This window comes from Salmo salar, chromosome ssa11 (assembly GCF_905237065.1).
Source record: "Salmo salar chromosome ssa11, Ssal_v3.1, whole genome shotgun sequence".
In the NCBI taxonomy this organism is placed as follows: Eukaryota; Metazoa; Chordata; class Actinopteri; order Salmoniformes; family Salmonidae; genus Salmo; species Salmo salar.
In genome coordinates, this window is record NC_059452.1 from 62783386 (window position 1) to 62799306 (window position 15921).

The 15921-nt window shown below is 42.2% G+C and overlaps 1 protein-coding gene across 4 annotated transcripts in view; it reads right to left on the minus strand.

Annotated features, from left to right (window-relative positions):
• LOC106562885 (DENN domain-containing protein 1A) overlaps positions 1-15921 on the minus strand; it is a 280022-nt gene that overhangs the window by 120591 nt on the left and 143510 nt on the right. For all 4 annotated transcript variants that reach the window (XM_014127956.2, XM_045689822.1, XM_045689820.1 and 1 more), the window contains exon 7: positions 2130-2210. In XM_014127956.2, the coding sequence (XP_013983431.2) occupies positions 2130-2210 (81 nt within the window). The remainder of the gene's footprint in view (positions 1-2129; positions 2211-15921) is intronic.

Here is a 15921-nt window from a genome sequence, read left to right on the forward strand (position 1 = left end):
ACTTTAATAATGTTTACATTTGTTGCATTACTCATCTCATATGTATATACTATCTATCTTAGCCTATGACACTCTGACATTGCTCATCCATATATTTATAAATTCTCATTCCATTTCTTTATTTAGATGTGTGTGTATTAGGTTTTTGTTGTGGAATTATTAGATACTACCTGTTAGATATTGCTGCACTGTTGGAACTAAAGTGAGGGAAAAAAGTATTTGTTCCCTTGCTGATTTTGTACGTTTGCCCACTGACAAATAAATGATCAGTCTATAATTTTAATGGTAGGTTTATTTGGACAGTGAGAGACAGAATAACAACAAAAAAATCCAGAAAAACGCATGTCAAAAATGTTATAAATTGATTTGCATTTTAATGAGGGAAATAAGTATTTGACCCCCTCTCAATCAGAAAGATTTCTGGCTCCCAGGTGTCTTTTATACAGGTAACGAGCTGAGATTAGGAGCACACTCTTAAAGGGAGTGCTCCTAACTGCAGCTTGTTACCTGTATAAAAGACACCTGTCCACAGAAGCAATCAATCAATCAGATTCCAAACTCTCCACCATGGCCAAGACCAAAGAGCTCTCCAAGGATGTCAGGAACAAGATTGTAGACCTACACAAGGCTGGAATGGGCTACAAGACCATCGGCAAGCAGGTTAGTGAGAAGGTGACAACAGTTGGTGCGATTATTCGCAAATGGAAGAAACACAAAAGAACTGTCAATCTCCCTCGGCCTGGGGCTCCATGCAAGATCTCACCTCGTGGAGTTGCAATGATCATGAGAACAGTGAGGAATCAGCCCAGAACTACACGGGAGGATCTTGTCAATGATCTCAAGGCAGCTGGGGACATAGTCACCAAGAAAACAATTGGTAATACACTGAAATCCTGCAGCACCCGCAAGGTCCCCCTGCTCAAGAAAGCACACATACATGCCCATCTGAAGTTTGCCAATGAACATCTGAATGGTTCAGAGGACAATTGGGTGAAAGTGTTGTGGTCAGATGAGACCAAAATGGAGCTCTTTGGCATCAACTCAACTCACCGTGTTTGGAGGAGGAGGAATGCTGCCTATGGCCCCAAGAACACCATCCCCACTGTCAAACATGGAGGTGGAAACATTATGCTTTGGGGGTGTTTTTCTGCTAAGGGGACAGGACAACTTCACCGCATCAAATGGACGATGGACAGGGCCACGTACCGTCAAATCTTGGGTGAGAACCTCCTTCCCTCAGCCAGGGCATTGAAAATGGGTCGTGGATGGGTATTCCAGCATGACAATGACCCAAAACACACGGCCAAGGCAACAAAGTAGTGGCTCAAGAAGAAGCACATTAAGGTCCTGGAGTGGCCTAGCCAGTCTCCAGACCTTAATCACATAGAAAATCTGTGGAGGTAGCTGAAGGTTCGAGTTGCCAAACGTCAGCCTCAAAACCTTAATGACTTGGAGAAGATCTGCAAAGAGGAGTGGGACAAAATACCTCCTGAGATGTGTGCAAACCTGGTGGCCAACTACAAGAAACGTCTGACCTCTCTGATTGCCAACAAGGGTTTTGCCACCAAGTGCTAAGTGATGTTTTGCAGATGGGTCAAATACTTATTTCCCTCATTAAAATGCAAATCATTTTATAACATTTTTGACATGCGTTTTACTGGATTTTTTTGTTGTTATCCTGTCTCTCACTGTTCAAATAAACCTACCATTAAAATTATATACGGATCATTTCTTTGTCAGTGGGCAAACATACAACATCAGCAGGGGATCAAATACTTTTCCCCCTCACTGTATAAGCACAAGCATTTCGCTACACTCGCAATAACATCTGCTAACCATGTGCATGTGACCAATAAAATGTCATTTGATTTGAGCTTGCTATGGCGAAAAAAAGAATGGTTCTGAGAGGTTGGAAAATAATTTCAGTTCCATCCCCTGGTTGCTTCTCTGATAAAGTGCAGTTTTACAGCAAATGTCATTGCCATAGGGTTGAGAGAAATGTTTGCAGTTTTGAATATGATATCTGAGTGAGAGTGGCTAAGAAAATTAATGGGGGGCCCCCAGTTGGTAAGTTGACAATGATTAGATAGATGGCCATGAGGTCTACAGCGACGTGGTCAAAGACTTACCATGCTAAGATGGACAGGCACTCTAGGATCAGGGATGGGGAGTGTGTGAAGTGACTCCAGGAGCTCTTGCCACTGACTCTCCTGAAACACACACAAAAACAGACACGTACAATCTCACACAATGCACCACAAGAACTCATGTATCAATAGCAACAGTCACAGGAACAAAATGTTTATGTGAGCAAAATTATGGCTCATCTGAGGAAAGAACCAATGGCAGGGATGGGCAACTTTGATGGGCGTGGGGGCAACTAAAAATCTGAACTCATTATGAGGGGCTCGCGGATCTGCGTACCCACATCCATCCCAAACATGCAGTCAGAGCCGGCCCTAAGTAACATTTTGTTGGGACCCCCCCCACCATGCAAGATTTTTTGTTGTTGTTGCCCCGCCCCCTTCACAGTGTAGTGAAAAAAAGTTTGAGATAATTTCCTGTAAGTCCACACATTTTGTGTGGAGAAAATGTTGAAGTTTTAAAGGAAGTTTGCTGCAATTCTACACATTTGCCATGGGGCGGAGAGAAGATTTGGTAATTTTATAACACATTTTATGCAATTCCACAAAATTTGCCTTGGCAGAGAGAAATTGTGCAGCTTTACAGCAGATTTCCTGCAATTCTGCTCACTTTGCCATAGGGTGGAGAGAAATGTTTGCCCCCCCCCCCGCGTCACAGTGGGATTCGATGAGATCTAGCTCATGTTGCTAGGGCTGTTGCTAGAACTTGCAAAATTCTTACCGAATTACGTATTGAACCAAAGCGTCCGTTGCAATGCTGGCTGCTTGGCTCTATTTACCTGGTAGCAATCACGAAGGAAGGAGGATACCGGCAGTTCTACTTCATCTCATAAGCGCTCGTTCAGTCATTCGCAAAATTATTACCTTGCTCTCGAAGGACGGTGTTTTTGATGGTGACTAGCTGCGGCTTCAGAGGACCAAAAAGACAGGAAAGAGAACACTCTTTCTTGACCATATAGTTATCTTTATATAAGAAAATATTGTTAAATAGGAAGAAATAATTTAAGCTGTTTTTAGATTGATTTTATATTAACATTGAAAGACACTTATTTACCTCAGCCTGCCTAGTCAGCTAGCTAGCTAGCCAGACAGTTTTATTTAGTTAACGTTATCAACAGTTGAAGTCTGAAGTTTACATACACTCAGTTTTTCACAATTCCTGACAATTAATCCAAGTAAAAATGTCCTGTTTTAGGTCAGTTAGGATCACCACTTTATTTTAATGTGAAATGTCAGAATAATAGTAGAGAGAATGATTTATTTCAGCTTTTAGTTCTTTCATCACATTCCCAGTGGGTCAGAAGTTCACATACACTCAATTAGTATTTGGTAGCATTGCCTTTAAATTCTTTAACATGGGTCAAACGTTTCGAGTAGCCTTCCGCAAGCTTCCCACAATAAGTTGGGTGAATTTTGGCCCATTCCTCCTGACAGAGCCAGTGTAACTGAGTCAGGTTTGTAGGCCTCCTTGCCTGCACACGCTTTTTCAGTTCTGCCCACAAATGTTCTATAGGATTGAGGTCAGGGCTTTGTGACGGCCACTCCAATACCTTGACTTTGTTGTCCTTGAGCCATTTTGCCACAACTTTGGAAGTATGCTTGGGGTCATTGTCCATTTGGAAGACCCATTTGCGACCAAGCTTTATTTTGTGAAGTGCACCAGTCCCTTCTGTAGCAAAGCACCCCCACAACATGATGCTGCCACCCCCGTGCTTCACGGTTGGGATGGTGTTCTTCGGCTTTCAAGGCTCCCCCTTTTTCCTCCAAACATAACAATGGGCATTATGGCCAAACACTTCTATTTTTGTTTCACCAGACCAGAGGACATTTCTCCAAAAAGTATGATCTTTATCCCCATGTGCAGTTGTAAACTGTAGTCTGGCATTTTTATGGCTGTTTTGGAGCAGTGGCTTCTTCCTTGCTGAGCGGCCTTTCAGGTTATGTCAATATAAGACTTGTTTTACTGTGGATATATATACTTTTGTAACTGTTTCCTCCAGCATCTTCACAAGGTCCTTTGCTGTTGTTCTGGGATTGATTTGCACTTTTTGCACTGAAGTACGTTCATCTCTAGGAGACAACGCATCTCCTTCCTGAGCGGTATGACGGCTGCGTGGTCCCATGGTGTTTATACTTGCGGACTATTGTTTGTACAGATGAACGTGGTACCTTCAGGAGTTTGGAAATTGCTCCCAAGGATGAACCAGACTTGTGGAGGTCTACAATTATTGTCTGAGGTCTTGGTTGATTTCTTTTGATTTTCCCATGATGTCAAGCAAAGAGGCACTGAGTTTGAAGGTAGGCCTTGAGATACATCCACAGGTACACCTCCAATTGACTCAAATGATGTCAATTACCCTACCAGAAGCTACTAAAGCCATGACATCATTTTCTAGAATTTTCCAAGCTGTTTAAAGGAACAGTCAACTTAGTGTATGTAAACTTCTGACCCACTGGAATTGTGATACAGTGAATTATAAGTGAAATAATCTGTCTGTAAACAATGGTTGTAAAAATTACTTGTGTCATGCACAAAGTAGAGGTCCAAACCGACTTGCCAAAACTATAGTTTGTTTACAGAAATTTGTGGAGTGGTTGAAAAACAAGTTTTATTGACTCCAACCTAAGTGTATGTAAACTTCCGACTTCAACTGTAGCTAGCTAACTGTTATTGTAGCTTTCTGTTTGTATGTAGCTTGCACTTTAATGGCATCCCTAAAGGAGATTTGATTTTATCTTTCTAACCAGGCAAAGTACTATGAAGGCACCACTGATCTCGACAAGAAGCACAACATTCGTAGGGGGTCTGTGACGTTCATTGTTATGGGTAGACCAAGGCGCAGCGTGAGTTGGGTTCATCATAATTTTATTTAAGGTGAACCAGGAAAAAACAATCAACAACACAACGAACAAAAAGTATTGCAGGCTTCAAACAGCTATACAAAAACAAGATTCCACACTGAAGGAGGGAAAAAGGGCTGCCTAAGTATGATTCCCAATCAGAGACAATGATAGACAGCTGCCTCTGATTAGGAACCATACTTGGCCAATCAAAGAAAAGGACAACATAGAAATATAACACAGACTGCCCACCCCACACCCTGACCTAACAAAATAGAGAAATAAACCGTCTCAGGTCAGGGCGTGACAGGGTCAGACAAATTCACAATCCAGGGTACCGTTAAGCAGTTCATTTCTATTACTGTTAGATAACTGGAAGGATTTATGTACAACCATTTAACAACCATTTTCAATCTAACTAGCTAGTTGGTCATATACATTTAGTTAGTTATATGTCTGTCACATTGAGGTATCTAGCTATAAGTTAACCCTGATCAATCAAATGGGTAAGTGTAAGCAATTATGGTTACTCCAACTGCCCTAAACTAGGGATCTTCGCTAGACAGACACAGACAGACAGGGAGAGAGAGGAAGAAATTGAGAAAGAGAGAGAGGGGTGGAGAGAGAGGTGGGAAGAGAATGAAAGACAGAGGTGGAGAGAGGGAAACAGAAAGAGAAAGACAGCAGTGCAAATTTACTTAGACTTTAGTATTTCAACAAAACTTGTCTTCCAACTTGTTAGGCAATCACATGCACCTACGGGGGAAGGATGGCCAGCCACACAGGAGGGTGATTCTCACTAAGGAGGAGAAGGAGGCCGTGCTGACCGAGATGCATTCTGGACATTTCGGAGTGAAGCGCATGATTGTCAAAATCAACCTACGCTTCTTCTGGTGTGGGATTGTCAAGGATGTGGACAGCTGGGCAAGTGAAATAACCTTTTGTTTATCAATCGCATGCTATTATTTCTAATATTATTATGATTTCGATGAATGTCATAGAGCGCACACAGTGTTATAATTTGTCACTTTGTGCTTATAGGTCAGTACCTGTTTAGCCTGCCAGATCTTTGATAGGGTTGAAGCCCATCAAAGTTGTTTCACCATGGCACATGATCGGTAAGAGTCACAATAAAAATGTTGCATTGATAAATTGTTTGTAATGGTTGCTATATTTGACCACAGCAGAGTTCAACATTATCAAATGTTTGTGTCAGTATCCTTACGTAACAATGTACGCTGAGAATCGAGAAGCAAGTTCAGGGAGTGGATACATTTAATAAATAAACAAAACAAACATGAACAAAACAAACAGCGCACTGACATGAAACAGATACAGAAACAATAACGCCTGGGGAAGGAACCAAAGGGAGTGACATAAATAGGGCAGGTAATCAAGGAGGTGACGGAGTCCAGGTGAATGTCAATAAGCGCTGGTGCGTGTGGCTATGGTGACAGGTGTGCGTAATAATCAGCAGTCTGGTGACCTAGAGGCCAGAGAGGGAGTGTACGTGACGCCTTACAAATATGAAAACTGCACTGTATGACACAGATATGGGTAAGAATAAAGTCATCTTCTCTCTAACACTTTAAATGTTAGGGGTGGACCTTATCGGACCCTTCACGAAATCCAGGAATGGCAACCGCTGGTGTCTGACAGAGATCGATCACTTTTCCAAGTGGGTCGAGGCAATACCCATTAAGGTCAGTAAAGGAAGAGAATGTAAGAATGCTTCACTTTTATTCCCGTCTGTAACCCTTTAAAAAGGGTGCTTGGAACCAAAAATCGATTTTCATGTTGTATGATAAAAGGACAAGACTGGCGAAGCTACCTCCAAGGTGATGATAAACATTTTCAACACCCACGATGCTCCTGAGGTCATCTTGAGTGACCGAGGTCGTGAAATCTGGAACAAGGTAATAATATTATAGACCATATTCTTTCACCAACTATATAAATAGCCAAGTTTATTTACTGATGTGTGATTTTCTTTAGACCAACAAAGCCTTGTTTGAGGACCACGGGGTGAAGCACCGCGACGCCGCTCCATATCATTCACAGACCAATGGTTTGTTTTTGTTTTTTTACAATTCGTTTTTATTGTTTTTCATGGTACATAATCAAACATATTTCAATATCTTACATTGTCAATAGATATCCCTTTCCTACCCCAGGTTTGGATGAATGGACCAACCAGACTCTCAAGACTGCCATGGGCAAGTCCCTTGATGGTGTCATGACGTTGGCCTGTGGGTAAGGTTTATGACCCCCCCCCCCCCCATAACCTGTTGGGGCTCGGGGGCAGTATTGAGACATTTTGAAAAAAATATGTGCCCATTTTTAACTGCCTCCTACACCAACTCAGAAGCTAGGATATGCATATTATTAACACATTCGGATAGAAAACACTCTGAATTTTCTAAAACAGTTTGAATGGTGTCTGTAAGTATAACAAAACTCATATTGCAGGCAAAAACCTGTGAAAAATAGATTAAAAAAATGTGAATTTTGTGACTGTACTATTTAGTGTCATTGTTTTATAGATACCATAGTGAGAAAGGATTCATTTCGCAACACCTACGGCTTCCACTAGATGTCAACGATCTTTATAAAGTTGTTTGAAGCGTCTATGATAAACAGAGAGCAAATTAGAATGCAAGGAAGTTGACATGTCATCACTTCATTTTTTTGCGCCTGCGCATAAATCTGAGAAGCGTGAGTTTGTCATCATTGTTTATCTAGACATAGGATAGGTTGTGTGAAAATATTACTGATGTTTAACGTTAAAAATGGAACAAAAGATTAATGCTAAACAACATTTGACATGTTTGAACGAACGTAAATAGATTATTTACTAGGTTTTTTTAGCTTTTCGGCGTGATTTTACACCCCCCCCCACCACGTTTTGTGGGAGCATAATGAACGCTAAGTACTTGGTGTTACTTGGACATAAATTATGAACTTTGTCAAAAGAAACCACATTTGTTCCGGACCTGGGATGCCTTCCGGACCTGGGATGCCTGCCTTCTGATGGAGATAATCAAAGGTAAGGGGATATTTACAATGTTATTATCGATATTAGATGATGCTAACTGTATAGCATAGCTTATTGTTCTTAGCATAGCACCCCGTTTATTGCAAAATGTGATTTCCCAGTAAAGTTATTTTGAGATCTGGCCATTCGGTAGCAATTACGAGATGATAATATATTATTCTTTGAATGACAATATTATAATTTACCAATGTTTTCGAATAGTAATTTTGTTATGTTCACCGGAAGCATTTCAGAGAAGAAAAAAATCTGAATTTCACGCTACTGTAAAATGCTGTTTTTGGATATAAATATGAACTTGATGGAACAAAAAATGCATGTATTGTATAACATAATGTCCTAGGAGTGTCATCTGATGGAGATTGACAAAGGTTAGTGCATAATTCTAGCTGGTTTCTGCTTTTGGTGACGCCTGACCTTGAATTGAAAATGGATGTTTGTACTTTTGTGGCTATGTACTGTCCTAACATAATCTAACTTTATGCTTTTGCCGTAAAGCCTCTTTGAAAATCGAAAAATGTGGTTAGATTAAGGAGATGTTTATCTTTTAAATTGTGTAAAATAGTTGATTGATTGAGAAATTGAAATTATTAGATTTTTGATGTTTTGAATTTCCAGCCTTGTTAGCAATCCTGACTCGGGGTTCATTGCTAACCTGTAGCCCCAACAGGATAAATACCTTTCTCCCTTCCCCTCTCTGAATCTACTGAAGGACTTGCATAGCCTGTGTTAAATATAGAGAGTCTGGGAACATCAAACAAATGGGGAAAAGGAACCATATTTTGTTAATAAAACCAGTTGGAAATATGCTTGATAACGTAATGAGTATGGATTTCATTTCAGTTGTCATCTGAGACATTATGATTGATGACAGGACGACATAAACTGTACCTGGGAAAGTATCCACCCTCTAGTTATCAGAGTCACATGGAATTGTTATGCAATTGAAATGTTTGATATTGAAAAGGTTTGTTAGGAGATGAAATGTAATTTTAGCTTCCAAACGAGAGAATTGGGTTTTCATAAGGAAAGTGCCCTGCTCGATCAGTGGCCCAACCCTGTGAAGAGACAGGGGTTATAAACGATGAAACACCTCCCTCCCCCTCTCCACTATATAAGCCTTTGACGAAAAGATAACCAGTGGTTCCAGTACGGGAGGTCTGCAGCCTCTACGTTAGAAGGACACACATGTCAAGGACAGAACTAAGCCAACCTCGGCGTGAGCTATGGTATGAACTGGTATGAACTTTGAGCTTATTCACTACAGAAGTGCTACTTCCTAGCCGTTGAGTTAGCAGCGGCCGCTGCTTACGTGGGCTAGGAAAGGACGGACGACGGATCCAGTCTAACAACCAGACGAAGATACCACCACGTATCCAATTGACCACCATTGACATTCTTCCGAAAACAGGGAGATCTGTTGGCCAACCCGGCCAGCATCTACCGATCTACCGAAGCGCAGCTCAGAGTAAATATTTATTGCATTTTCCTTTTCCAAAAGGGCGGTAATTTAGAATGCATAAGATAATGTATTTACGATAGCATAGCTGCTGTTTCTGTGTTCCTAAATCTTCCCGCTCTTTCATTTAAGCCCAACCCCCTTTCCTTTGTGTAACCAGCTTTCATACAGGTTCCGTTCACCAGGGGTGAATTCTGTATGACATCATTGTATTCTGTGTATTTCTAATTCTGTGTGATTAGTTAGGTATTTAGTAAATAATTAATTAAACCCAATTTTGTATTGCTGATTCAACTTGTTAGCCAGGGTTCGTGAAGATAGCCAAGAATTTACAACTTTCATTATGAGACTGAAAATAAGACACGGGTTAATATTGACTGCTATCGATGTAAAATATTACTAAGTATTTTAAGAGTTTATTCAGAAGATAACAGCTCTATAAACGTTCTTCCGTGGTGCCCCGACTTTCTAGTTAATTACATTTACATGATTAGCTTAATCAGGTAATATTAATTACAGAGAAAGAATGTTATAGGTTAGCATGTCATATCACTTAATCCGGCATAGCCAAAGACACGACATTTGGCGCCCCCTGTGAGGACTCTAAAACTAAGACGCACGTTGGGTCAATTTGATAACATTTGGAGCCCCCGTGCGAGGAATCTAAAATAGGATGAAGCTTTCATTTTGATTCAGCATATATAAAATTGAAAAGCAGATTACATAATACACCAAGTTTATGATTACATTATGGGAATTGTAGACCGGAATTATGGGTGCGTGTGCGCTCTGGAGAATCGCCTCCGTGTTGTGCTCTGACGTAGTCAGTGGGGAGCATAAACTATACATGTATGTATGATGGCTGATAAAGCTATCTGAGAAATAGAGCGTTTGGCCAAACGCTAAGTATTTCTGCCTCTCGCGTTCCAGACGCGTGTTGGCTAGGTCATTATTAATTTCTCGAGCGAGGACAAAGAAGCCAGCCGATTGAAATTTAGGAGAGATTAGCTTGACCAGCGATAAGTATCTCTCTGTCTCTCGCGTTTCGATGCGAGTAGACCACGGTGCATTTCGTTGTTTCCCGCGAGTTCCGGTTAAAACATCGTCAAATATCGCCGAAAAGTGTTTGAACATAATACGTTATAAGTAAAACCTTTCCCTTGCCAAGGGAATCCTATGTTGAGCACTTTTCAGGCATCAAGTAACATTAGCTTGCTCGAGATGTTAAGCTGACAAAAGGGAAAACAGCCATTTTGTTTGTGCCACATGGTAATTCATCCGACTTGAGTTGGATTTCAGCGTGTGCCAGCAGGGACCTTTGAAGAGTCACCAGTACTTTGCTTCAAGTAGAATTAGTCAGGTGACACTCAAGTCGTTACTCGTGATATCCAGATGGATATCGATGTCTTATTCAATTAAACTAATAAGTGAAATTGCCAGATTTACATTCTCAAGTTTAAATAATATCCAAATTGATGAGTTTTCTAAATGAGACATTGTAATCTTTTTTCCACATTAACCTAGATGAATAAACCTCTCAGGTTAATTAAAGTTTAAATCCCATATAGCCTATACAGGTTTGATTTATCATTAAAATTGATCAATCAGTAAAATTTGGTTTTTGCAAAACCCATTCAGTAATCCAGTACTGACAGAAGTCCCGCCCAGCGGGAATCCCATGTGGCTTCGGCCCAAGGAAGAAGTGTACCATAGTGGGGAGTGTTCCCAACATTTGATCTACTGTTTACACTTATGATATCCAATCAATGGAGATTGTATGGATTATCATCTCATTCAATTTAATAAGTTAAATTGTTGAACATACCTTAATGTTCTTGCAATCAAATGAGACACTTTTAAACTTCCCATATTAACCTGGATGAAGCAACCTCAGGTTAATTCAAGTTTAATACCCAGATAGCCTACCCAGGTAGGATTAATCATTGGCATTGATTAATTAATTCAATTTGCTTTTGCAAATTCATTCACGTCCAACTTCCACATTACTGATGGTTCGTCAACATCTATAAATAGATTAAACTTGTCTTTGCAGCTTCCAATGAATTCCAAACCCAAACATTGAAAAAAAATAGGAACATTTTTCCTCTAAATTTTTCTAATAATGTGCAAGCTACCAAAGGAGGTGGTCACCACTCCTCCGCTAATTAGTGAACCTCCACCCATAAAAGGATTGATCTCTGACCTCAGCAGTGATACCAACCCTAATTATGCCATTAGAAAAACAACAGCCGAAATTGCGAACGCTCTCCAAAATCAACCATCAAATACAGGCTTTGTGACTGTTCTCTCCACTTTAGCACTTATGTATCGCCATCAAAGGTTGGCATCGGTCCAATACCACAGTGCACAGCTGAAGCACGTGCAAGACATGGCTAACATGAGGGCACAGGTGGAGAGAACTGAGCAACTATTGACAAAAGCAGGAAATGAAAACATTCTGCTAGTCGAGGAACTGCGTTTGAAATCGGAACAATTAAAAGTAATTGCAAATACTTATGACGATGAACGAGCACAAACTCTCCAACAAAATCGTCATCTGCAGGAACAACTCGATTTAGCCAAAACTAAATGCGATGTAGTCCACGCCAAACTAGATAAATCGAGTTATCTACAAACAGGAACGCGCAATTTGATAACATGCAGGCAGTTTTGTTGAACGTTACTCAAGGTAACAATGTTCTACTCCAAATTCTGCAGACCAAAGACGATCAGTTGATGAACACAATGACAAAGTTGGATGACAAATCAGCAGAACTTATTGAAGTTGCTGACCAAATGAATGATGAGAGAACTCAGGTGATGAGGATGGAAATATTGATTTCTAAGCAAGCAAAGGAAATCTCATCACTGAATCTCTCGCTCCGTACTCGAGACCTCTATCTGCAAACCATGACAGATAAGTTTGAGACCGAAAGGAGCAGGTGTGACACTCACGTGTCCAAAATTGGTACTCTAAGCGCTCAAGTGGACTCTGCAATGCAGCAGAAGACCACCCTTAGGTACCATCTGGAGGAAGTCCAGAATGGTCACGCTCTACAGCATGACTACCCATCCAAGCAATCGGAGTCCGGTACTCAAAGGAGTGAAGACGATAGGTTTCAGACATTGCCTCCATCATGTGTCCCTCAGTCTTCTCCTCTTGGCCATTCGGCACTGAGTAATATGGAGCCTCTTGGCCAACAAAGCCAAAGCTTGGCTTCTCCTCTTGGCCTGTCGGCCCCAATTTCTCCACAGGATGAAGCCAACCCTCTCCGCCCGCTTGGCGCGGACTACCTTGACAAACTCATCAAGAATTTCCCCACCTTTGACCCCGTTCCGGGTCAGCCAAACGATACTGAGACGTTCCTAGCTGACATAGAGGACGCGTTGGGTGGCTACCCGAATGCTATGGGTTCTGACAGGGTTTACCTGTTGAAGCGAACGTCGAATAGACACGTGACGAGGTTCATTCGCCTACAACAGCAACACGTGCTAAATGACTACGCTAAACTTGCCACAGCTTTGAAATTAGAATTCAGTGGTTCTGCGACTCGCAAACACGATAGCTCACTGGCTAACACAGTCAAACAAGCTCGGAACGAACACCCACAAGCTTTCTATCATAGGCTTCGTTCAGCTTACTTTGGCCTACTCACGGAAACAGGAATGGAAGAGCTGTTACCATTCAAACCTATGTTTCTGTCGAACATGTATCCCACCTTCAGTACCTACTTGGGCCCTGCAGCCCACGTTGGCTTGCCTATCTTACAACTCAGAGAGCTTGCAAGCACAGCTTTTGAGGCATCAAAAGCTCGCAACTCTAAGAGCCCTGACCACTCGGTTTTGAAATTTGACCAGGAGCACTCACTCCAGTTAGAGGGTGCATTATCAGGTATTGGAGCGTCGAGAGATGACGCACCACAACAGTTTCTACCACGAAACCATGATTCCAATAACCGCCGCGGTCGAAATAACTGTAAAGTACGTCGCCTTCAAAACGACTACCGCTACAATCGACCTGTTCGCTACGTTCCTGCACCCAACCCACACAAACTGTCAGAGCACAAGGGTAACAAAGGGTTGAAGGACGATCAAAACGTAGACCAATGTTCTCCAGAAGTCCCACTCCGGGAAGAACTAAAGCGAGAACAATTTGAGAAAAGGGTAAAAGATAAGTCACAAGGACTAGACGGGGAATTACCGGACACCAGGTCCGCAGAAATTAACACCCATAGCAAGGACGTTAAAGTTCAAATTTCTCCCGCTCTCATTCAAGACCCTATCCAGGGCCCGCTTGATCAAGAAACAAGCCCCAGGGCTTTGTCTATAGACTCTGATACAAAAGTTGGGAAGAAAAAGGTCAAACGCTTCGTTAAAGCCAAGCCCACTCAAAATCGGAAAAGTCAATCTGCTTCCACCTTGAACAGAAATGGCACATCACGTCGTTGCGAACGACCACTACACTTTGTGGGGAATATGTCCACAAACCACGAATCTAAACGGCCATACCTGGAAACAGTCCTGGAGGACTGCTTAACTTGTCATGCGCTAATTGATTCAGGTGCGACAATATCACTCATCTCTCAAACATTGTTTGATGATCTCAAAAGGGCTTTGAAGCCAACTAAACGTTGGTTAAAAGTGGAACGATGCGACACTACACTTCGAGGGGTCACTCAGACTACCTCGCCTCTCACATTGAGAGTCATGCTGACACTACACTTCCAGGACGTATCGCTCGTTCACCCTGTGTATGTTACCAGCCTCGAAACTGTAACCCTGCTACTTGGAGCAGACTTGATGGATCGGTTACTCCCATTGATGGATTGGAAAACCAACCAGGTATGGTCACAGGCCACAGGGCCTTCTCCACAGACCACACTGTCTTCCCCTAACGCTAGCTGCAATGCAGTCATTCACGAGGGGTATCTGTCGAAAGCACCCCTTGGGAAAAAGACGTTTAGAAACCTCTTGGTGCAGAATCCGATCCAAGGAGATATTACGATATCTCGACACACTCCATCAGCCAATCTGATTGACCATTCTTTTCATGATTTCGAGCCAGCTGTCTCTGTGAATGAGCAACTTCCCTCCTCCTTGCAGTCGTGCAATACGATAGTTGAGATGAATTTCTCTTGCCCTTCGGACACTTCCGCAAGCACTGCGGCCATCTCAGCAAGAAAAACATTGATGCGCAGAGTACACTCTGCTTCCGATGATACACCTTCTGCTTTGTTGGGGACTGTCACCCTTACAATGACACTAATGGCGTCAGTCCAGCAACTGACCCGATGACTCCCACTGGTGAAACACTTTGCGATATCACAGACCGATATCCTCGTCTCAGTTTGCAGGTACTGAAGAGGTTGCCACACGCGGACGCGGTGGTGACTGACAGACCTCGACAGCCACTGAGGGTGTTGAAGCACAAACACCAGGAGATTTGGTTGAAAGGTTACAGCCACTCTCATAAAAACGGGGCCGCTGACAACTCGTACATAGGGTCCGACCTTTTCATTTGCGCATCGGACACCAACACCACCCGCTGGTGGGGGGGTCCCGAGACACAAAGGGGGGGAATAGTAGCCCAGACCCATGATGAGCCTCATCGAGGCCGGTGGGGGGGGTCGAGACTACGGACAACACCGTACGAGGCCGCCAGAGCATAAATCAAATCTAGTTGTAAACTCCCCTATGAGAACAGTGAGGAGCAGACAGGCCCCTAGACGGAGATTATCTTAGAACACGTCTAAGTTAGTACTGAGGTGTACCACACTGGTCGTAAAGGAAGTCCAATGGACTTGTCCACCTCCAAAACAAATGGCAACAATAATCATTCCTTGCCATGTGTAGGTTCAACTACAATACAACTAGTAATTGTCTCCAATCATGTGTTCCGGTAGATAATATTTCAGAATAAATCGGTAGGACAACTGGACCCCTTGAATACCAGTACCAATACCACAGTCAGTCCAGCAACACTCAGTAAGAGGATTAGTAACCTCACAAGTTAAATTGCTATTGATAATAGCGACATAGGAGTCACTCAGAGTGCAACACGGGGAAGGGAATCTCCATTGCACTCTTCCAATGGTTAACACATGCCACTAATAAATAGAACCCTCCGTTCAGGAGAAAATTATTAGAAGTCATGAACCATGATCACACCACGTACGACTGGTCTAATACTTAGAGTACTTCCGTCGTGAGGTTAGCTCCTCCGTGACTTCATACCTACTGCCACTACAATAGTGGAAGACACAGTGACTTGTAGAAAACTACTACAGACTCCCTGACACCAATTCTGACTGACCTCCAGGCATTGACCTGAAAATTACCTGACTACGTCAGACTCATTCTGAACAAGTTGTAATCTGCCAGGATACTTGTTTTTCTTCCTTTGACATGCGCGATTGTGTAAGCAT